This window comes from Phyllostomus hastatus, unplaced genomic scaffold, assembly GCF_019186645.2.
Source record: "Phyllostomus hastatus isolate PE091 unplaced genomic scaffold, TTU_PhHast_1.1 phas_contig_86, whole genome shotgun sequence".
NCBI lineage: Eukaryota > Metazoa > Chordata > Mammalia > Chiroptera > Phyllostomidae > Phyllostomus > Phyllostomus hastatus.
In genome coordinates this window covers 29,758,026-29,782,853 of record NW_025333977.1, presented here as the reverse complement: position 1 = coordinate 29,782,853, position 24,828 = coordinate 29,758,026, and the positions used below count along the sequence as shown (strand labels likewise).

Sequence of the window (24,828 nt, the reverse complement as noted above, 5' to 3'; positions counted from 1 at the left end):
CTAACATCTACCGGAGCATTTTGGGATTAAATTGAATATTTCATGGTTAGCGACAAAGTTGTAAAACTTTGGGTTTAGTTTCCAAATCTAGATAAGAATAAATTCAAATAGAAGTAGGATCTAGAAGTTGTAAAATTATAAGTGGGAAATTGATGATATAGAAAGCTGTGGTGATAAAGTGGACAAGCAGGAATATTGTTTTAAGAAAGAAATGTAGAATTTGAAGAATGCATAGAAATTTTGTCTAAAATTCAACATTGTATAACTGTGTTTCTGTTCCTGAAACTCAGGAACTAGAATCCTTGAGGTATGGGAGATAGGACTTTTTGTGGGGAGTTGGCTGCCAGACTTCTTATGTCTTTGGGGCCTAGGGGGTATCCAAAAACAGCTGCAGTCATGCCTTTGATAGCTAGAGCTGACACTAAGATCTGCACAGGCCAAGCCAGCTGCCTCAGTGCTCACATTAGGAACTGAATACTAACATTTTCATTAGAAGGAATGACTAAGCTGTTATAAAATAAAAGATGATCTTCTATAAGGTTATTGAAGCTCTAAAATGCCATTATTCCAGACAGGTCAAAATTCCCTCTACAAGCTGAGTCTTTCTCCCCCATCACCTTGGGAATTTAGGTATTGTAGAGGTGAGCAATAAAATGCCTTGCTAATTCTAGTCTTTGAAGGCATTTCTAAGTCCATAAGATTAAACACATTAAACACATGGAAAACCTGTAAGCACAAAGACAAAGCTACTACAAGAGTTTCAAAAGTACAGTAACAAATCAATGGTAAAAAGATATTCTCAGGATAATTGAGGAAATACAAATATGAAATGGTTATTAGATGATATTGACGAATTTTAATATTGTTAGTAATGTGCTAGATGTGATATGTTAGAAAACATTAAATAGTGATGCATGCTCAAGTTATTAGGGGTGAAATGTGATATTTGTGATTTACTTTAAATGCTTCACCAAAAGATATAGAGGAAGGTAATATGGCAAAACGTGAATGTTAAATCAAGATGATGAACAAAATACAAGTGAAATAAGATTTAAAAGGGCACCCCCCCCACACACACACAGTGTCCTGAATAAGCAAAATTAATTTATGCTCACATTGCGGTGGTAGAGGGTATTCCAGCAGAGAACATCTACCTTAAGGGCTTTCCCTCGGGGACACTCAACTTATTTTAAAAAACGGAAGTATTACATTAGTTGACTGTGTTGTCCTTTCCAGTTTTGAGATGTTACACACAACAGAGGCTATAAACTCAAATGCCTGAGTGCCAACCAAGCAGGTAATTTAAAACGCGCTTGCAGTCTAAAGGGGGCACCTCTTCAGCAGATATTGTGGGCTCAGTGTTTCCTAGCCTTTTTTGAGATTAGGAAGAAATACAGGTTTTTATTCAAAATTAAAGATCTGTAAATGTTAACAAACGAAACTGTAAAAAAAAAAAAAAAAAAACAACCAAAGGTATAGAGTGGCGCAGGAAAACCACCAAACTCTTCGCTGTAAGTTTGCCATCTCTATGGTCAGCGAGGACACTACAGTGAGGCAGGTGCGGAAGAGCGTTAGATTAAAACAGATCACAACGCCCAGCAATGATTCTGGGAATTGAAAATTCTGCTTCAAAACACAAGTCTATTTCAGCCTACGAAATTCCATCTATAGATGAAACTCAACAGACACCACTTGCAAAGAAAGCCCGGGTTATTATTTTCGGTAACTCTCATTTTCCGCCGTCGATCCGGCAGTCGCGTAGCTCAATGCGGTTCTGGTTCCTGTGGACCTCCGGCGACTGCACCGGGGGAACTATCCGGAGCTGCACTTTCAGGGGAGGTTATGCTGGCGCTGGGCTACCCACCCCAACAAACCCCTGGAGGAGTAAATTGCTTTGCTTCCCTGGGTTTTAGAAAAAAGTTGCTAGACGTCGGCGAGGGAATTCTCAACCGGAAGTTTCGCCTCCGGGTCGGAGCGCTTCCTGTGTGGTAACTAAGGGCGCGAAGGAAGCCCTTAGCAACCACTAGGAAGCTTTGAGGGTGTGTCATGTTGCTTCTGGCGCTGCTAATGGGCCTCACAAAAAGGAGAATCTTTTCGCTGCACCTGTACCATTTGCCGTCATGAGTAGCGAATTTCTGGCAGAGCTGCACTGGGAGGATGGGTTCGCCATCCCAGTTGCGAACAAGGAGAACAAGTTACTGGAAGATCAGGTGAGGATCAGGTGAAGAAGATTGGGGAAGAAGGGGGTCTTTTTGGGGGAGAGCAAGGGTGAGTTTTCTGGTTGGCAGGAATACCCCCATCCCTTTATGTCTCTTCTTTCCTTCCCTAGTCCCACCTCTTCTCTGTCTAACGCTCTTCGGCACCACCTCTACTTTCTCCCTCACCTGTCTGCCCCTTTCCGTACTTGCTAAGCATTACAAATGTATTGAAACGATAACTGATATTCAGGATTATAAAAGCCGAATCTTTACTCCCTCCTCCTCTACCCCTTCGTGTACTCATTTCCAGACTCTGGGACAGAAGAAAGTCTGGTTCCCGCGCGCACTTTCTCCTTCCTTAGAATTAAGCGCGTTTTGCAGTGGGGCTTCTAAGGTTTGCGTAGCAACAGTTACTTGCGGATGTGTATAAACAAAACTCTTCTGGTGACATTTCTCTTTGAGTTCTGCCTATGATGTTTCAAGTTGAAAGTGACTCGAAGAAATGTTTTTAAGAGGGACATTCCCGTAAGAATGTAGAATGTGCAGCTTTTCAAATGGGGGATTAAGCTGTCACAGAATTTTGTAAAATATTTTAGCCGTAGGGAATATTTTACATCAGTTTGTAAGCAGTGCATAGTAGTTGGTCAAAATAAAATTGCACCCAGCTCAGGAAACTTGAAAAAACCTTCAGCAACCAGTCTAAAGTTCCATCACATGACAACGTGTTGTGTGGAAGAGGATCCAAGAACAGATGGTGTTTACTTAGAGAATGAAAAAGGTTTTCTATCCTCTGAAAAATGAAAATGATGTGGTGATTGGGGGTGGGGGACTGGTGAGTGGAGGTGGAAGAGGGTATGGGGGGATAAATGGTAATGGAAAAGATACAATAAAAATGAAAATAAAAATCCTTTGCTCTTTCTTTTTTCAAAATATTCTGACCTGTTTACTCATGCTTAATTCAGATGGCTGCAGTTTTTGTTTTCAATGGAGGGCAACATTAGGGAATGTAAGAGATCTAGCACTAAGTACTGAGGCATAGTGAGATTAAGAAGTATCCAGCCCTGGGTTTAGATCCTACTCACCAGCACTGAGCCAGTATCATCTTCTGTAAAACGAAGATAAGTAAAATAAATATCTCATAGGGCTGTTATACAGCTCTAAAGACATTAATGTATTAATAGGTTCAAGTTCCATTCAAATGTTAGTTTTTGGTATTAGTGCCATAATTGCCTCACAGGATATTATATACATATTACTTGCATTAGCTATTTAAAAAATATCACAGAGCAATGAAAAAGAAGCAGCATGAGGAGCCATAATTACTTCACCTGAATAAAGTCTGATATTGAAAAAGCAACTCCTATACATTGAAATATTCAGATAGAAGTGTATAAAGTAAAAAAAATAAAATAAAATGTTGCCTCCCAAAAGTATGTACTGTTGACCATAGAAGTGACTATCCTGGTATAAACAAATATTCCAGACATCATGGTCTATAATACATAGCTTGAAAGTCAATCAGGAATATTTAAAAAATGTAATACTACTATGCATGCTGTTTTTTCCTTATCCTCACTCAAGGACATGCTTATTGTTTTAATTTTAATTACTTAAAAAATTTATTATTGCTGTTCAAGTACAGTTATCTCCATTTTCACCCCACCATGGCCCCCTGCCCCATCCATCCCTGCCTCCTGCCCTTGAACCTACCCCTTTTGGCTTTGTCCATGTGTCCTTTATACATGTTCTTTGATGGACCTTCCCCTGTTTTCCCCCATAAACCCTGTCCTCCCTCCCCTCTGGTTACTCTCAGTTTGTCCTTTATTTCAATGTTTTTGGTTATATGTTGCTTGCTTGTTTGTCTGCCTTTTGACCCAGCAATACCACTGCTGGGATTATACCCTAAGAATCCTGAAACACCAATTCAAAAGAACCTGTGCACACCAATGTTCAAAGCAGCACAATTTGCAATGCCCAAGTGTTGCAAGCAACCTAAATGCCCATCAGTAAATGAGTGGATAAAAAAACTGGTACATTTACATGATGGAATACTATGCAGCAGAAAGAAAGAAGGAGCACCTACCCTTGGCAACAGCATGGATGGAACTGGAGAGTATTATGCTAAGTGAAATAAACCAGGTGGTAAAAGACAAATACCATATGAGCTCACCTATAAGTGGAACCTAATCAACAAAACAAACAAGCTTGTTGCTTTTAGAGAGAAGGGAAGGGAGGGAAAAAGAAGGAGAGAAGCACTGATGGGGTTGCCTCTTGTGTGCCGCTAGACTGGGGACCAAACCCACAACCTAGGCATGTGCCCTGACCAGGAATCAAACCTGCGACTATCTGGTTTACTAGATGATGCTCCAACCAATTGAGCCACACTGACCAGAGCTATATATACTATTTTTAACACAAAAATTTAAATTTAAGCTTAGTTACATTTAAGAGAGAAAAAAAGAAAGGAATTGTTGAATTTCAGGTATTCCTTGATTACAAGAGATAGTGATTGCTAAAAAATTTGTTTAACATTAAGAAAAACTACACAAGAGAAAAATGAAATGGTTAAATTGTTTTAAAAAAATTTTTGTTCCAATTTTAGGCAGTATGGGTTGACTGTTTGTTCTTTCATCTTTTAAATGAAGATATTAACTCTCTTATCTCATATTTCTTTCCACATTCTTTTATCCCTTTAAAATATGGGTTTTATTTATTTTTTATTATCAAGGATTATTTTATTTTCATTCTATCAATGCCCTTAATTTACTGCAAGTGTTTAGTATTAGTTTTATATTTAAAATGATTTCATTGACTTTAATGTAACCAGTTTTACTCGATTTATCTTTTCTTGACTATTTTTTTTAACTCATCTTTTGACTGGTTGTGTTCTACCCTCAAAGGAAGGGGCCATTGTACTATGTTTTCAATTCCTTGCATCCTCAGTCACCAGTTTGATTGCTTGCATTCCTTGCTTTAAGTTTATATCAGATCTTCAAGACACTTTCTCTCCTGCTCCTTCCTTTTGCAGTCCTATTGTCCAATATGGACAATTTTCCTGCAGACCTATTTCCAGCCTGTTAACATGTGAGTTCTCTTTTTTCTCCCCTAACTGGCTTGTTACTCTATTTCCCAGATCACATATCTTCTTCTTTTGGGGATTATTCTCTTTTTTTTAATGGAATACTTTCTTGTGTCTCCCTAAGAAGGGTGTATGGGAGGTAAACAATCTAATTAAAATATTTTTATTTGCTCTAACATTTGATGGTTATATGACTGGGTAGAAAATTCTAGATTAAAAGTAATTTCTTAGTAGAATTTGGAAAGTATTGCCCTATTATCTTTCAGCAATGCATAATTTAATATTTGAATGCTTTTCATTTCTTTTTTAAATATATTTTATTGATTATGCTGTTACAGTTGTCCCATTTCCCCCCCTTTATTCCCCTCTGCCCTGCCCTCCCCCTCACCCACATTCCCCCACCCCTAGTTCATGTCCATGGGTACATATAAATTCTTTGGCTTATACATTTCCCATACTATTCTTAACTTCCCCCTATTTTGTACCTCCTATTTATGCTGCTTTTTCCCTGTACATTTCCCCCTATTCTCTCCCCTCCTTCTCCTCTCTGATAACCCTCCATGTGATCTCCATTTCTGTGATTCTGTTCCTGTTCCAGTTGTTTCCTTAGTTTGTTTTTGTTTTTTTTTAGGTTTGGTTGTTGATAGTTGTGGGTTTTTTGTCATTTCAAACTGTTCCTAGTGTTTGATCTTCTTCTTTTCCTTAGGTCCCTTTAACATTTCATATAATAAGGGCTTGGTAATGATGAATGCCTTTAACTTGACCTTATCTGGGAAGCAGTTTATCTGCCCTTCCATTCTAAATGATACCTTTGCTGGATAGAGTAATCTTGCATGTAGGTTCTTGCCTCTCATGACTTTGAATACTTCTTCCAGCCCCTTCTTGCCTGCAGGGTTTCTTTTGAGAAATGAGCTGATAGTCTTATGAGAACTCCTTTGTAGGTAACTGTCTCCTTTCCTCTTGCTGCTTTTAACATTCTCTCCTAATCTTTAATCTTGGCTAATGTAATTATGATGTGCCTTGGGGTGTCCTTCTTTGGGTCCAACTTCTTTGGGACTCTCTGAGCTTCCTGGACTTCCTGGAATCCTATTTCCTTTGCCAGGTTGGGGAAGTTGTCCATTATTTTTTCAAATAAGTGTTCAATTTCTTGCTCTTCCTCTTCTCCTTCTGGCACCCTTATAATTCAGATGTTGGAACATTTAAAGATGTCCTGGAGGTTCCTAAGTCTCTCCTCATATTTTTGAATTCTTGTTTCTTCATTCTGTTCTGGAGGTTCTTGAGCCTCTCCTCATATTTTTTAATTTTTGTTTCTTCATTCTGTTTTGAATGTTTCTTTCTTCCTTCTTGTCCACACCATTGATTTGAGTCCCAGTTACCTTCCCTTCACTGTTGGTTTCCTGTGCATTTTCCTTTAATTCACTTTTCATAGCCTTCACTCTTTTCTCTATTTTGCGACCAAATTCAACCAATTCTGTGAGCATCCTGATTATCAGTGTTTTGAATTGTGCATCTGATAGGCTGACTATCTCTTTGTTTCTTAGTTGTATTTTTTCTGGAGCTTTGATCTGTTCTTTCATTGGGGCCATTTTGTCTGTGTGTGTGTGTGTGTGTGTGTGTGTGTGTGTGTGTCTCCCCATACCTGTTATGTAGTGAGGGGTGGAGCGTTAGGTTTTCACCAGGGCAGGACAACACATCACTGCGTTGTGATGCTGTATGTGGGGGAGGGGTCCAAAAGGGAACAATGGTGCTTGCTCAGCTCTCAGCAGGCTGTCAGTCACTTCCTCTGCTACCCACAAGCAAATTGGGCCCTTCTGGTGTTGATTCCAGGGTGGGTGAGTTTGTGTATGTTCTAGGACCCTGTGGGTCTCTGCAATGAGCTGTCCTGTGAGGCTGGGAGTTTCTCCTGCTGCCACCTCAACCCCTACAGGATTTTTCAGTCTGAGATTTTGAGGCTTTATTTTCCCATGTGGGAACCCTGGGTTGCATGGTCTGTCTCACTCCCCAGTTGTTCCTCCTGGTTTATCCTCATGGAAATATGGGACTGCCTGCTCTGCCAGCTGCCACCTCGCCCGGTCCATGAACTGCCGCCCTGCCCACCCTGGTCCTCCAGCCACTGCCTTGCCACAAGTCCTCTCTGTCCTGGCTGCCCATCTGCACCCCAGCTGCCTGTCACCGCCCCTCCTACCAGTCTGGATGAATGTTTCTTCTTTAACTCCTTGGTTGTGCAACTTCCATACAGTTCAATTTTCTGACAGTTCTGGTTATTTTCTGTCTTTAAATTTGTTGTCCCTCTTTTGGTTATGGGAGGAGGCACAATGTATCCACCTGTGCCTCCATCTTGGCTGGAAGTCCCTGTAGTGAATTTCATTTCTTTTTAAGTTACTTTTTTTAACCTCTGGAAATGTTTAGAGTTTTTTCCATCTTTACAAGTAGTTTTTATTTTGGCAACTACATCAAGCCCTTTTTAATTTTCAAGTTATTTTCTTGTTGCTTTATTGTACTACATGGTCCTGTTTTAGAAGTACAATATCACTTCCAATCTCTCTGAGTGTCTGTGTTTGTGTGTGTTTAGTTCTTTTCTTTTGTGTCTTTAATTATCTGTTTCCTCTGGGATCTTTTTGTTTGCTTATCTAGATATTTCTCAGATGATGTAAGTTTTCAATAAACATCTGGTGGTCTTGCATGTACTTTTTTGTGTAAGAAAGAGGTTATAGAACTCTATGGGGAAGAAGTTACCAATAGGAGGTGTTAATCATGCTTTCATTAAAAAAGAGATGCTTTTGGGGGGTTCATTATGCAATGATAAAAGTCTTAATTGATGAAGAAAATAAAATTTATAAAGCTGTATGCACCAAACGACACAGCAGCCAAGTACATAAACACAAGTAGATTTGACAAAAATACTGTTATAGTGAGAAAATGCAATATTGAATGCCTCAGAATTGGATAATTCTAATAGACAAAAATAGAATATAAAGGGTATAAATAATGCAATAAAAATAAAAACAGAGAAAGCATATATCCTTTAAATAGAGAATATACATGTTAAAAAATATGTCTGTAAGACATTTACAAAGGTAGATCATGTGCTTGGCCATGATGAATGAAAACTTTAGTGCATTAAAAGTGAATGATAAACCTTAAAGACACTATGCTAAGTAAAATAAACTGGACACAAAAGAACAACTAGCGTACCATTCCACTTATATGAGATAGTTAAGAGTAGTCAGATTTATAGAGACACAAAACAGAATGGTGATATCCAGGGAGGAAGGAGAATGGAGAGTTAGTGTTTAATGGTACACAGTTCCCATTTGGGAAGATAAAAAATTTCTGGAGATAGATGGTGGTGATAGTTGTACAACAATGCGATGCACTTAATGCCACTACTTAATGTACTTTGCAAAATGGTTAAAATGCTTAAACCATTTGACATATGGTTTAAAAATTAGTGATAGAAATTTTATAGGTCACATTCTCTGATTATAAGCCAATAGAATTTGTGTTAATTTAAAAAATGATCCTCTGTTGTTAGAGACTGAATGTTTGTGACCATCTCCCCACCAAACCTTACATATGTCGAAGCCCTAAACCTTAATGTGATGGTATTTGCAGATGGGGCCTTTGGGAGGTAATTAGGTTTAGAGGAGGTCATGAGGGTGGGGTCCTCATGATGAAGGTTAATGTCCTTATAAGGAGATAAAGAGAGAGCAGAACTCTTTACTGGGTATGAGGACTGGGTGGCAGGCTGCAAATCAGGAAGAGAAATTTCACCAGAGCTAAACTGACTGGCATCTTGATCTTGAACTTTCCAGCTTCCAGAACTGTGACATATGGTTTAAAACAACAGAAATAAATGTCTGTTGTTTAAGCCATGGGTCTATGGTATTTTGTTTTGGCTGTCTGAGCTGACTAATAAATCCTTAGGCAAGTTTCTCAGAAATATGTTCCTGAATCACTCTCATATCAAAGAAAAATTGAAAAGGAAAAGTCACCAGTTAGAAAACTATAAAAGGAGACTGCTTATACCCACATCCACAGGAAATAGCAAAACCTGTACTTCAAGAAAACATAGCCTTAAATGCCTTCATTTTGAATTAGTGACTTAGTTGGCCTGGGTTGCTTAATACAATTCCGTAGACTGAGAGATTTAAAAAACAGACGTTTATTTCTCACAGTTCTGGAGGGTAGAAGTTGAGATCAGGGTGTCAGCATGGGTGGGTTGTGGTGAGAGCAGGCTTCCTGGCTTGTAGATGTCTGCCTTCTTGCTGTGTTTTCACACGGCAGAGAGAGAGCCCACTGGTTTCTCTTATTATAAGGACACCAGTCTCATTGTGAGTGCACTATCCTCATGTCCTAATTTAAACCTCCTTACCTCCCAAAGGCACCCCTTCCTGATACTACCACACTGAAGATTTTGGCTTCAACATATGAGTTTGGGGGTGACACATTCAGCTCATAACCATCAGTAAGATGAAAAATAAGAAACAAAGAACTTTTAATAGATTAAAAAGAAAAGGACAACAAAGTAAACAAAAGAGGGGATTAAATATTGAAATTAATGAAATATCAAGCAAAATACATATTTAATATTACTTAGTAAGTTTAATAAAATATAGGGCATAACAATTGGGTACATCAGTATTTTTTTCTTTCTTCCTTAGTTTAAAATTCAAATATTTTTCTTATGTGCTTCAGTGAATTGTGTTGTGCATCTCCTAGTTTGTAGCCCCATCCTGGGGACCATAGCTCAAGACTATAAAGCAGCATACATTTGTTTTGTTGAGCTTTTATGTTACTTTGAGGGATGACATATTCTAATAATCCTGAGAATCTATCTTGTATTTTCTAAAGATTTTTTTGCATTTACATTGTTTTATATTTACTTTGTTATAATTCAAAGACATAAAATATATCAAGAAACAGGTTCTAAACACGTGAGAGTTAATTCTGTTCTGTTAGGCTTACCCTTAAATCTACTGGTTTTGAATAGCCATTCAGGCAGGAGATAGTGTGCCTGGTGTCCAGCTACTTTTCAAATTTATGGTTTATGGTCTGTTTTTTTGTTGTTGTTGGGCATTGTTACTATGCTCTTGTTTGATTTAGAGATCTTGCCATTTAATTATGGAACATAATCTCATCTTTTCTCTTTAAAATGCATTTTAGCTACGGAAGCTGCTAATGTTGCAGATCTGAGAGAGATTTGTATTCTGTTTTAATATGGTGCTAACTTTTCCACAGTAATCTCCAATTCACAGCACTATTTTATAATGGAAAGGGCAATAGATTTTTGAAGTTCAAATGGATATCTTAAAAAGCAGAGTAAATGAATACTTAATTTTCTTTTGAGTTTACATCCTTTAACATGGTAAACATTTAGTAGACTTTGGATAATCATTGTGTTTGTTATTTACAGTTGTCAAAGCTGCAGGATGAAAAGTCGTGCTTGCAAGATCAGCTATGTGACTATGAAGAGCGAATTAATGCTCTGACTTCTCACCTCAAAAATGTTAAGCAAGAGTTCTCATTTACACAGGTATATAATGTTGACATTCATGTTAATTATATCACATGTTCTCATGGGATATATCCCATTGCATTTACATCTGTGATGTTATTCTACAGATATAATAGGAAAATTTAGCATAACTAAACTATTGTGAACATAACCTTGAATTTGAAAGTAGGTAGAAGAAAGTCTTTGAGGAACTCACTACAGCCCACAAGTTCAAAGAATAATTAATTCATTTGAAAGGAGAAATCATCATTCAAACAGTCTAATACAATGTTAGGCAGCAGATTATCTGAGAAAGGGTATAGTAATGCAGTGAGAAATGATGACTTGAAGCAGAAACAGACCTAATATAACACATAATAGTTTCTATCTACTTTTAATTATTCAGCACAACCAACCCACTGGGACCATGTGGAGTGGAAGCAAACAGACCACATACTTCCATAGGCCTTAGGGCACCACAGTCTTTTAGCATCATTTAAGAACTGAAATTTATAATGACAACGCTGAGATAAAAGAAAAGTTAAGTTATATTTAGGAGACAATTTAGGATAACTGGGGAAAGTATAATGCATTTTAGAAAAATTAACACAAATAATACAAGTTAAAACTTAGGGTAACTAATTAAAGCATCTGTTTTATGGATAATCTACTCATGTGTAGACTCTCATTCCCTAATGATGCCCAGCAAATTAGTCAGCTCAGCACATCAGCATTGGAGAGTTTACTAACTTCCATTTCAGACTATCTTTTTAAGTGCATCTACCTTTCTTTGAAAAATTATATAATTCTTAAATATGAACAAAGTCATTTTTAATGCCAATTTGTAATTGGTATAGATAAGTAACAATTTTATGGTTTAACAAGTCTTATTAGAAAGTTAAACATTTAATGTACTTTTAAAATAATATTCAAGATTTTTGAATCCTGATATGATTGAGTAATTAATAAATTATTAGAAACAATATCTTTTCCTCAAGTTATTAAACCACTGAGTTGGGGATATGAGAGAAACTCTTTGTAGGAATATTTTATTATAGTCAAACCTCAATTAACTAGGATAGTAGCCACAATATAAACTGTGGTTTTATTTTCTTTTTTAAAAAGATTTTATTTATTTATTTTTAGATAGAGAGGGAGAGAAACATCAATGTGTGTTTCATATGTCCATACTCACAAGCCCCATACCGGGGATCTAGCCCACAACCCAGGCATGTGCCCAGACTGGGAATCGAACCAGCAAGCCCTTGGTTCACAGGCTAGCACTCAATCTACTGAGCCACACCAGCCAGGGCTAAACATTGGTCTTCTGCAATTTTTCTAGACCAACATAGTATCTGGAAACTACTAACAATAATATTTTCTCTCAGCATGTCCAAGAACTAACTTTCTTAAAAGTAGTAGGCAATACTGACTACACCGAATCACAGAGTCTAATATTGTGGCATGTTTAAGAGAAGTGGGATTAATAATACTTAATTTAAGCATTTTGTGGTAACTTTGTTATGTTTTTGCCTAATGGATTATTATAAATAATTTTAATATTAAAATTTAAACAGTCTTTCTACTTTTAATATCTTTCTGCAGTCTCTTTGCAAAGCAAGAGAACATGAGATTGAAAGTGAAGAGCATTTTAAGATCATTGCTGAAAGAGAACTGAGTAGAATGAAGACTGAAATCCAGCGGCTGCAAAGTGAGATGGCTTCAGTACAGGAGAAGAAAAGTGATAAGGAAGTATGTGTTGAAATGTCACTTAAAATTCTGGGCCATTGTTCCTTCTTCCCTCACCAAACAAACATAGACTTTTTCTGTATGGGAAAAGCATTCGTTAGTTTCCTGACATTTACTTAGAGTTTTTTCTTGGACAATAAAAAGTACAGGGAGCTGTGATCTGAATGGAACAATGACAGAATGTTACACTTATTTTTCCAGCATTCATTTACCAAGTACTCACTGAGCCTTACTATATGCAAAGTGCCACGTTGGTTGCCTGTTATACAATATTAGCCATAATTTATGCATAAGTGATTTTAAAAGCTTCATTTAAAAAAATCACTTAATTTTGAATTTCATTCTTTATTCAAAAATTTTACCTTTCATATTAACTTATCAGCTTGTGAATAGTATTAAACTACTGTACCTATTTTTTTCCTTAGTTTTTAGTTATGTGATTTGGGCACTCTTCCCAAATTTGATTCTTCTCTTTGCATATGCATATGAATATGAAATGCACACATATATGTATATGTATACGTATATACATATATATTTTTTTAATCCTTAACCAAAAATATGCTTATTGATTTTAGGGAGAAAGGAAGGGAAAGAGAGGGTACACATATATATTTTATTAATTTGTATTTGTTTGTATATTCATCAGTTTTCTTTTATGAACCCTGATTTGTTAAATGAATACAGGTACAGAAATATTTTTATCTTAACTGCTATATTATTTCAATTAAAAGTGCTTCTGGGCACATGTCTGGGTTGCAGGCCATGGCCCACAGCAACCGCACATTGATGTTTCTCTCTCTCTCTTTCTCCCTCCCTTCCCTCTCTAAAAATAAAAATAAATCTTTTAAAAAAAGTGCTTCCATATTTCTGTATAAGAGGGCTCTTGAGGCAATAATCTGGTTGGAAATGGAGTGGAAGGGGCCTTAGTTAGCATATCAAGTGTATTATTTTTACTAAGATTGCATATTCACCTGGAGTGGCAGTGGTGGAATGAAAATGGGATTGCTTTGGGGGAACTACCATAAAGCCTTTTCAAGCAAACTTTGGCTCAACTACTGTTCTCATCTTGTATAATTATTTCTCCTTTACTTTACAACTAAAGAAGTAAAATAAAAGTGTGATAGTTATATAATTAAATACGGTATATTCATCTGGAGGTCAGATACAGGGACAGGATTTCTTTCCTTTTTTATATGTTCTGTACAGTATGAAATATTATGTTTTATTTTAGTTCATGTAGTAAATAATGTTTTGTAATCTCCTCATCCCCTCTCTTTGGGTATTAGAGTAACATATTTAAATTGACTCATAAATTGGATGATTTGAAATGTCAAATGAACTGGGACCAGCAAGCACTGGAGGCCTGGTTAGAAGAATCCGCTCACAAAGACAGCGATGCCCTCACTCTTCAGAAGTATGCACAACGAGATGATAATAAAATTAGGGTGAGAAATTAGAAATTATTATGTTAGGTTTGCTCTGAATTTGTAGTGTGTTAACCTTTGTATGTAAGTCAGACTAAGAATTTCAAAGAAGTAGTTCTTAAACTTTTGGGGGGTCAGAGTTTCCTTTCAGAATCTAATAAAGCCAAGTATCCTCTCTATAAAAATGATTATATACAAATACAAACTTTTGCTAAAAGTTGTTTAGATGCTTTGAAGTCCATTGACCATTTAAGGATCCCTGGACTCCAGGTTAAGAATCCTGACTGAGAAGGATTCTCAAAAGCATTTCAGAAAAGTTTTATGCTTGAACTATGTTTAGGTGTTTTAACTTGTTTTGTCTAAATCATAACTTGACAGTTATGTATACATTTTGCTAATTTGAGACCTTAGTGCTATTAATTATTTAATATGTTATTATAATCATTATTTAAAATCTACTTGTAGTGAAATCTGGTAATACTTTAGTATTATGAAACATGCTACTTTCTAATAGACTTAATACCAAATGCATTATTTTAACTGGAAAATTATTTAACCTTTTTTTCCTAACATACTTAAATATATATTATAAGTCTTTTAAAAAACAACTCAGTTTTGACTGCAGCACTTTGATGTTAAAAGATAAAGTACATATATTTTGAAGGTGTTTTAGATATCAAATACATCTATATAATATAATACTCAACATGAGATGTGCTAACAGCTTTTGAGTTAATCAGTGATAATCATGACTTATTTTTGCATATCGCTCATAGGCACTGACTCTGCAGTTAGAGAGACTGACTTTGGAAGGTAATCGGAAAAAAAAATTACTTGACAACGAACTTACAGAGACTCTAAGTGCACAGGTTGGTATAGTGAAGATTTTTATTTTGTAATTGTCAAAGTGGTGTTTGCAAAAGCACTCACATTCACAGAAATGTTATTTGCTCTCTATTTGACAGTTAGAATTGGAGAAAGCAGCGCAAGATTTTCGTAAGATTCATAATGAAAGACAAGAACTCATTAAACAATGGGAAAACACAATAGAACAGATGCAGAAGAGAGATCAAGACATTGATAACTGTGCCTTGGTAAAGTAGTTATTCTGTCCTTGCAAAGTTCAGCTGTATTTATCTCTTTTGTATTTAACTAACTCATTTCAAACATAAATCACATTGTTATTTGAAGTCACTTTTGTAGGAGATTTAGTAGTTTTGGTAAATGTTGTTCAGAGCTAACTCTATATCCATTTAGAAATGTGATTTTATATATATTATTTATGACATTATGACAAAGTCTAAATCTTGCTGTCTCTGAAATGTGGAACAAGAAAAAGCTAGTGGATAATGTTACTGAGGTAAAATCAATGCCCTACTTACACATGGCTGTTTAAGGTGCCCTGGATCTAACATGAGTGCTGTTGGTGCACACAGGTGCAGGGGAATGGGATTTATGGAGAGCCAAGAGAAAGAGGGGAGAGTCAGGCAAGAAACTGGGATGGCAATCAAATTTCACTTTTGAGGCTGAGGCACCAATGATGGGGTAGAAGCTCGGAAGGGGGGGAATACCATGCTGATTAAATGCAAAGCTAGTGTTATCTTTTGCTACTTTCGAAAAATTTGGAACTATTTTTCAGAATTCATTAAGAGGTCAAATAGTGATGAGTAAAAATGGGAAAATTTGGGAAAGTTGGGAAGGAGAAGGGATTGAGAAGGAAGGAAGACAGACGAGAAGATGTATTACCATTCTGCATCTAGTCCATGGAAAGGCATTTGGCAAGCAGCTCAGACCACTGAGCTCAGAAATTTGATACCTGGGTGCAGTTTACTTGTTATATGCCACTGTTATTTGCAAGTGTGTTATTCTGCTGTTCTAAATTTCTGTAAGTGACTAACATTTTATCAACAAAATGGCATATATTTCCCTAACAGAGACAAGGGAGAACCAATCTTAACTATAAGTTCCTCTTAATTCTTAACGCTGATGTTGGTTACTCTTTCTTGACTTCTTACTGCTTTCAAACAGCAGTTCCTCACTACTTCCTCTGCATTAATAAAATGTGTCCAATCTAAGACTGCACATCCACAATTGAATTCTCATACAACCCCACAGCTGAATTGACACAGCCTGCTGATTTGCGAGCATACACAACTTGTCCTACTCACAGGTTGATATCTCCTGGCTGTCTACTGTAGGAGAATAGGGAGGGTGCTAAGAAGCAGCTCCTTAGGTAGAAGTATGCTTCTTAGTGTTGATCAACTGGCTCTTGATCTGTAACATTTCTGATTTCTGTGATGAATCAGCTTCCATACCAACATGACTCCACTGAACACAGCACTGAGGAGAGACGCGCAAGTCAGCAGTGGTGAGCCAGGGAGACCAGCCCACATCACTGGAGGATAAATCAGAGATTGGATCCTTTTTTTCCTTTTCCTCCAGAACAGTACCTGCCTTCTCAGTGTCTTCTTGGCAGGAATCTGACCACAGATCCTGAAATTGGCTTCTCAAAAGAAATTGTTGCATTATTTAGGAATATTTTTTCTATTATGTTTTTATTCCAGTGTAAAAATTTTGAGATATTACTTATAAGCATTACCTATATGAAAATTTAACTGTGAAGGCAACACTGTTAAATAATGTGAACATCAACATAGATATTAAAGTATCTGATTAAGTAGTAGAAAAATCAATATAAGGCAGGAAATTATAGAATTTTATATATAACTTTTGACCTGTCATTTGGTTGAATGAACACAGCAGATATATAGAATGCTACAATTATAGAATGTTAATTGTTATAGAGAACATACAGGAATACTAGATAAAACAATTTTTTTTCAATGCAGTGCATCTCAAATGTATATCCATGGAATATGCTAATATGTACACTATTATATGGAACATTTCTAAAACTTACTGATTTCAGATCACAGACCTCCCCCAGCCCCATCTCCTGGGATAAGTTGTTTGGTGGGACCCCATTTTGGAAAACTTGAAAGAAATGTATTTTAGGATAAATTTTTCTTCTCTAAAATATTGCATTGATCTTTTTATTCCCCAGCTCTACAATCATCTTTGTTCCACATTGCTCAAAAGTCGATCCTCTTTAATGTGACAATTAAAAAATTGAATTTCTTCACTGTTTGGCTCCAATTTCTACCTTTCCAGCCTCATCCCTTTCATCAGCACACCCACCCTCTCTTAATGCATCTCCATTCCACCCCTGCCCTCCCACCCTGTGCTCCAACCATGCTGGAGTTTTTATGCATCTCCATTTATCTTTTTAGGCCTGACCTCACTTAAACTTCTTAGATAATGTCTTTTAATAGTAGCTCTTGGGTAGACTTTATTCTTTGTTTCTATAGTACTTTGTTTACATCTCATTTACTACTTTGCATATTCTATTAATTTTGTGTAATCAAGACCAGCAAAAAGCCCGAGTGAAGGCATTCCTACTGAAGCCAATAGCTAAAATGCTACTCCCAAAAGATGAAGAAAGAAAAAACTGGTCTTGTGAAGCATTTGAAAACGTTCACTGAAATTCTGCTTGCTATGTGAAAAAATATTTAACACTGTTATACTTTTTGGATGTCACCTTTCATTTATAAAAGGTTCATATTTTCTCATCTCTTTGGTAAAGTACCAAGTAGATGAAAGGAAATATAGAGACCTTTAAAAATATGAGCTTACTATTTTTGGTGTGTAATATATTAATATTTTGTTTTAATTAATATAAATAGAATCTCTCTCAAAAACATTCTCTTAAGAAGTTTTGATAAAATATTAAATATGATAATATAAAGATAAAACTACGTTCTGTTTAATTTTTGTTCTGTTCATAATATTAAACATATATTTAACTTTTTTAAAAAATCCTAGGCATTATCGAAGGTAAAGCAGGAAATAAGAGAAAAAGAAAGTTTGGTTAAGGAAAAGATCAAGTTTTTGGAAAGTGAGATTGGAAATAACGCAGAGTATGAGAAAAAAATTTCTGTTGCTGATCGTAAAGTTTTGAAATGTAGAATGGAATATCAGCATCATGAAGCTAATAGAAATCAGCTGAAGGATGAGGTATGTCAACTAAAAATAAGCACAAAGCCTTTCCTTTAAAGAACTGCCTTTTAGTTCTTTTTGTTTCGCTTCTTCATGTTGTGGAAATTTTAGGATACTCTGATGGAGCCTCTGATTGAAGGCATCAGAGGGGTGCCATTCACATCACAGGCGGTGTGAAGGGCCCCCTGCACTGGTACAGTGCCCAGCTTGCCTGTCACATGTTTTGTTAGTAAGCTAAGGCAAAAGGCTCCCAAAGTGTCTAGACTGGAAATCATAATTATAAGATAACTGACAAATGGGAAAATGTGAAGGTCAATATTGACATCACTGATAACTTGAAGTGTCTTTCCAGTGAGTAATGTATGGTTGTTTTAACTATGAAATTCTAGGTGGAGCTACCTGTTTAAGTTCAGTTTCTCATCTTGTTAAGGAATAAATTTCAGTCTGCTGGTAGGTCAATGTAGTGGTCAAACAAAGAGAGAAGAAACAGATTATGAGAAAGGAAAACTTCTGTTTTGTTCTTTTCTTCTTTTGTGGCATTCATGCTGACTAGATTATTCCATAGGGAGAGGTTGCAATCCCCTTGGTTAGCAATAAAGAAATCTTTATGAAATTTGTGTCTTATCTGAAATTAACATTGTTTAGGTGGGACATTGAAATATTGTAAGGCATTTTATTCTATAAGTTGTTATGCTTTTTATTTCTGATAAAGAAGGAAAGATTTTTCTTCTGCCCAAAGAGAACAATTACAGAAGATCCTAAAAAAGTAAAATAAATGAATTTCTTGCTTAGGTTAAATGCCACTGCTAATAACTCATTTTTAAACATTTAAAAGTTTAAGCAAATTGCAGAAAAGAGTACATGGATTTCTTTATTCATTCATTTATGAATGCATTCATTCGTTTTATTTATTGAGAAATAATCCACATATTATGATTCACCTCTTTAAAGTATACAATTCAATGGTTTTTAGTGTGTTCACAGAATTGTGCAAACAGAACCACCATCTAATTTTAGAATATTTTTGTCTCTCTATAAAGAACCCCACACCCATTAGCAATCACTGTCCTTTCCCCTCTCCATCCAGTCCCTGGCAACTGCTAATCTACTCTATAGCATGTGGATTTGCCTATTTTAGATATTTCATATAAATGAAGTTATATAATATAGGATTTATATCTGGATTCATTTACTTACATAACATTTTCAAGGTTCATCTGTGTTGTAACACATTCTTTTCTCTAATTTTTTTATTCTGGTAAAATATACATAACATACAAATTACCATTCTAATCATTTTAGGTTCATTGGTATTAAATACATTCCCAATGTTGGGCTACCATCACCACCATCCATCTCCATAACTCTTTTTTTTCTTGTAAAAGTGAAACTCTGTATCCATTAAACAATAATTCCACATTCTTCCCTCCTGCCAGCCTCTGGTAACTACCAGTGTACTTTGTCTATGGTTTTGACTATCCTAAGTACCTTATGTAGGCAGAATCACACAGTATTTTGTGACTGGCTTATTACACTTATTTCACTTAGTATAATATCCTCAAGATTCATCCATGTTGCAGCATATGTCAAAATCTACTTCCTTTTCTAAGGCTGGATACTATTCTATTTTATGTGTATACCACATTTTGTTTATCTGTTCATCTACCTGTAGACATTTGGGTTGCTTCCATGTTTTAGCTGTTGTTAATAAATGCTACTATGAACATGGATATACAGTACCTCAGAATTGCTGGATCATGTGGTATTTTATTTTTAATTTTGAGGAACTGCCATACTGTTTTCCACAGTGGCTATACCAACAGAGTTAATTTCTCCACATCCTCACCAATACTTGCCCTTCCCTTCCCTTCCCTTCCCTTCCCTTCCCTTCCCTTCCCTTCCCTTCCCTTCCCTTCCCTTCCCTTCCCTTCCCTTCCCTTCCCTTCCCTTCCCTTCCCTTCCCTTCCCTTCCCTTCCCTTCCCTTCCTTTCCCTTCTACTTTTCTTTTCCTTTCCTTTCCTTTCCCCTTTCCCTTTCCTACTCCTTCCTTCCTTCCTTCTTTCTTTTCTTCCTTCCTTCCTTCAACTTCAATAGTAGCCACCCGGGTGTGTGTGAGGTGGAATTTTATTGTAGTTTTGATTTGTGCTTTCCCCGTGATTAATGATGTGGAACATCTTTTGTGCTTATTGGTCATTTGTATGTCTTCTTTGCAGAAATGCCTATTGAGAGAGACCCTTTGCCCAGTTTTGAATCTTTTTGTTGTTGTTGTTGTCATTGAGTTTTAGGAGATCTCCATACATTCTGCATATTAATCCTTTACCACATAGTGATTTGCAAATTTTCTCCCATTCTGTGGGTTGCCTTTTCACTGTGTTGATACTATCTTTTGATCCATAAGTGTTTTCAATTTTGATGGAGTACAGTTTGTCTAGTTTTTATTGTTCCCTGTGCCTTTGGTGCCACATCCAAGAAATCATTGTCAAATCCAGTGTTGTAAAGTTTTGCTCTAATGTCTTTTAAATACATATATGTAGGTCTCTATAATTTGCCAGTATTATACAAGTCATTTAAAACAATAGTAGGTCAAAAAGAAAAACTGTTAATATGTTTTAATAGCAGTATGGTTACTATGTTTATGGGAATGATGAAGGTTAGAAAATAAAGTATTCCAAGTAAAACTTTTTAGAAGTGAATTTAATTTATAAAGTATAGAATAAATATATAATTTCTGTCTGTTAACTAATAAATAGCTGGATTCTTTAAAAGCCACTGTGAATAGAAGTTCCAGTGATTTAGAAGCTCTGAGGAAAATTACTTCCCAACTAAAGAAGGATATTCATGAAGAAACAACAAGGTAAGAACAAGATATTTAAATATGTTTATAGTTTTTACTACATCTAGAAAAATGAATATTTTGTTAAATAACTATAAAATTATAGTTATTAAACAACTATAAAATAACTATAAAATTATAGTTATTAAATTAAAAAATATCCCAGGCTTTTCATCACACAAGCTTAGGTGCAATATTTTTATGGCTTATTAAATATGTATTAGTAATAAAAAGGTTTATGGTAAAAGAAACCTTCAAGTTATATGAAGAAAACATTGGACAAACTATTTCTTATTTGTTTGCATTAAATACCTTTAGACATGTTTTCTGTTTTTTCCTCATAAACCCTCTCTAGGTTATGCAAAATCAAACATTATAATGAGATTGCCAAGAAAAAATTAAAGGAGATAACTGAGAAAACTATGTCAGCAGAAGAGAAAGCTACCAGTTTGGAAGATATGCTAAAGGAGGAAGACAAAAGTGTGAAGGTAAAATTTAGTTTCAGTTAAAAAAAATCACAGCAAATTTAGCAGGAGTGAGTTAGTTAGACTCTTGAGATCAGAGGAGCAGACAGTCTTTTAAGAGGCTCTGCTTTTTGGTGTGATCACATTTGTAACCAGCATCCTTGGTCCTCTTTTTATTGCCTCTGAGACTCTTGGTGACCTGCTCTCTCAAGCTCCTAATTCTCCATTTGCTCCACTTTCAGCATCAATTTTGATGTTGTCTTTTCAAGGTAGCCCCTGTACCTTAGATTCCATGCCCTCTCAATGCCTGCTGTGTCCATGTCCCTGCTTGTCATCCATATATGTACATTCTTATGTTGGAAATGTACCTTGAAAAGGTGCCCTTGTTTTACAACTGAGTTCTATATAATTATCATTTTTTTGTGACCAAATTCCCGCTAATGGTCTACATTCACTACCTGTATTTTTTCATCATCTGCTACTACTATCTCTTAAAGTTTGGCATCATTTATCAGTAATTGGGCTCCTAAACGCTATCACTTTCCTAACTCTGCAAGCGCCCCCCTCCCTTCTACCTTAATCTCTTTGGCATATTGGTAGCATTGAAGCCAATGTTGAGAAACTGGAAAAGACTGGGTCACCATTTCTTCTTTGAACACTTCAAAGTAACTTGTGTGACCTGGCACTGTTGACACTACTTCTTGCTTTTAACCTTTTTGCTGTTATTGTTGTGGGAGGAAGTAGAGGGGCAGCTGAAGATGGTGGCAAAGTCCCCCATTTGCTGAGGTTTATTTTGACGATGGTTTCACTTTTATTTGGATAGAATCAGCTTCCACAGTGTCTTGTTGTATGTTTAAAATTCCTGAGTAATGAACTCATGCTGCAGTCTTGACTTCGGTGGTGTTTGAGTCCAACATTATTTTTTTAAGTTATTTTTTTTCCCTAAGAGCATAAGTTTCTATAGCACATGAGATGGGACAGTTTTATAACTTATGAGAAATCTGTAAAAACTGTAAAATTCATGTGAAATTGACTTTTTGGTGACAGAATGAAGAACTAATAACATTTCTGAAGAAATTAGCAGAATTTGAAAAAAATAAGATTGCAGTATTTGTATTAAATGTGCTCTATCAGGATTGTATTCATAATCTTGATTTTTGTAGCTGCTGGATTTTACTTATTTGTTTGGAAAAAACCCAACCCTATATATTTTGAGATGTACTGAGTTATTCACCACTATGCACTGACTTGAAAACTCTGCTAAGCACTCACTGAGGAGGTATTAAACTCAATGCAAATTGTCTATTATATGAAAACAATGCATTTATTTGATTATGTCAGATTATATTTCTTGATTTGTGAACTTTTAAATGTGCCAGTCACAGATATCTCTTGCTTTATATTGAGGTTCACTGGTTGCTAAAGGAAAATATGCTAATGTGGGTATAAGAGCACAGAGGGAAATTATTCCAACATTTTAAAATTATAACTTTCAATCCATCTTGTCATGGTAGATCTATCTGAAGCCTAGAATTCATTTGTTGTGAAGCTTTGGGGTCAAGACAGAGATGCCTCCTAAGAAAGGAGCAGTGGGAGTGGGCGTTGGTTTCTACGTCCTGTAGGGCTGCACGAGGCACGAGGCCAGCTGGGAGCCTGTGTGGGTAAGACTTGGTGCCAGTGGTGTGTCCGGGCCAGCCCTACCAGCTCACAAGAACTGACAGGTTTTCCAGAATTTTGCAAGTTAGCTGCTAAACATAGCTACTATTAAAAATTAAATTATATAGACTTACAATTCAATAAATTATATTAAAAACAAAAGTGATAAATGCTCAGCACTCATCACTTCCAAATTATTTTACTACTACCTATGCTTTTAATGTTACTTAAGATTATGTTGTAAATTGGAAATTCTGCATAATGGTCTACTACCATGTTTCTCTTCCTAACTCTGCCTTTAGTGGAATCATTTTAGTAGCTTGAAATTAGGTATAGTGGGAGTATTTACACTATTAAAATCAACCTCTTCCCCCAATCTCTCATACGCTGGAAAGCTGGTGGTTAAACACTTACCTGCTCACCACTGGATAGCGACCTAAAGAAGGTAGAGATTGGTGATGTGATTTCTTCCCTGTAACACCCTTAAGACTTCAGTAAACTTTGTGAGCCTATAGGCTGTGTATCTCCAGTGTATTTTCTTTTCTAAGGAAACCAGTGGAATGGCCAAGCTCTAAGTCCAAGGTGGGGTAGAAATAAGATGACAGATTAAGGAACATGATACAGGAATAGAAAACTATTTCAGTCTACTAGAATAGACTACAAGGAAGTGTTGGCAATTTGTTGAAATTGTGGGGAGGCCTTTATATCTCAAGGGCTAAAATGTTGGAGGTTCATTATGAGCCCCTAAATTATATTGTTTATAAAATAAAATATTTTAAGGAATTATAATTTCATTAATCACTATTATCTTCATCGTCAGGAAGTGGAAGTTCAATTGAACTTAGTGAAAGACGTGCTGTTTAAGAAAGTTCAGGAATTACAGACTGAGACCACAAAAGAAAGAGCTGTCATATCAGAAATTGAAGGAACCCGTTCCTCTCTGAAGAACCTCAACCGTCAGTTACATAAACTGGATTTTGAAACCTTGAAGCAGCAAGAAATTATGTACAGTCAGGTAGATGTTACCTTTATGAATATCTTTCATCCTGATTTGTTATAGTTGTGACATAAGATACTGCAGTGTTCTGAGAAAACAAAGATTTCTAAGCACCTTTGGCAGGATAGACAGATATTGAAGATGAGATATCACATTATGTCAATAGTAGGGCGAGGAAGCCTTAAATACTATCTTTTCTTGATCTGAAATAAACAAGTAAGAGGATAGACAACTCTAGTGAGGGAGAACCATGCCTTAAAGGAACCTGGGCTGGCTGAACACAGAATGCAGAGTAAAACAAAACAAGTTGGACATCTGAAGCTTAGAAAATCTGAGTGTTGGTTCTTAGTTCTGAGTGCAGACTTAGGCTTTCCCTCCCCCATCCTTAGACTAATAGGTTAAAAAGTATTTTTTCAGTTTTTCCTTATTTCTTCTATTTATATGATCTGTCTCATTAATTTCATAATGTTCTCCCTCTCTACATCTTAATCTTCTCATCTATTATAATTTTAGTTTCTCAAAATTACAGATGCTACAGTATAATTGAAAAAATAACTCATTAGAAGTTTTGAAACCTTTTTGGCTAAAAATTTAGGACTATATCATTTTTTTTTGCATCCCTTAAAAATGTATCCTCAAAAATTTATGTCCACATATATCCAGTGGATTTGCTGAGGCTCCATCATGGTAGTACGATAAATAGCTCCCTGTATGATTTTGTTATATTTTCAAATTGCGTATATGTCACTATCATGTACCATGGTTGTTGAAGAATATGTTGCGCTCTCTCCCTTTAGGGTAAGAAGGAATTTTATCCTAAATTATTGAAGATTTAAAGCGACTTTAGTGTGTGGTAACACTGAGGCCAACTC

The 24,828-nt window shown here is 36.0% G+C and overlaps 1 protein-coding gene across 1 annotated transcript in view; it reads left to right on the top strand.

Moving 5' to 3' along the window:
- Positions 1–2,049: 2,049 nt before the first annotated feature.
- The window catches only part of CCDC39 (coiled-coil domain containing 39), a 48,429-nt gene continuing 25,650 nt past the window's right edge, over positions 2,050–24,828 (top strand). The window contains exons 1-10 of the mRNA XM_045850904.1: positions 2,050–2,210; positions 10,694–10,813; positions 12,380–12,526; positions 13,813–13,971; positions 14,727–14,819; positions 14,916–15,044; positions 17,833–18,024; positions 20,757–20,860; positions 21,195–21,327; positions 23,780–23,974. Coding sequence (XP_045706860.1) covers positions 2,121–2,210; positions 10,694–10,813; positions 12,380–12,526; positions 13,813–13,971; positions 14,727–14,819; positions 14,916–15,044; positions 17,833–18,024; positions 20,757–20,860; positions 21,195–21,327; positions 23,780–23,974 — 1,362 coding nt within the window. The 5' untranslated portion in view covers positions 2,050–2,120. The remainder of the gene's footprint in view (positions 2,211–10,693; positions 10,814–12,379; positions 12,527–13,812; positions 13,972–14,726; positions 14,820–14,915; positions 15,045–17,832; positions 18,025–20,756; positions 20,861–21,194; positions 21,328–23,779; positions 23,975–24,828) is intronic.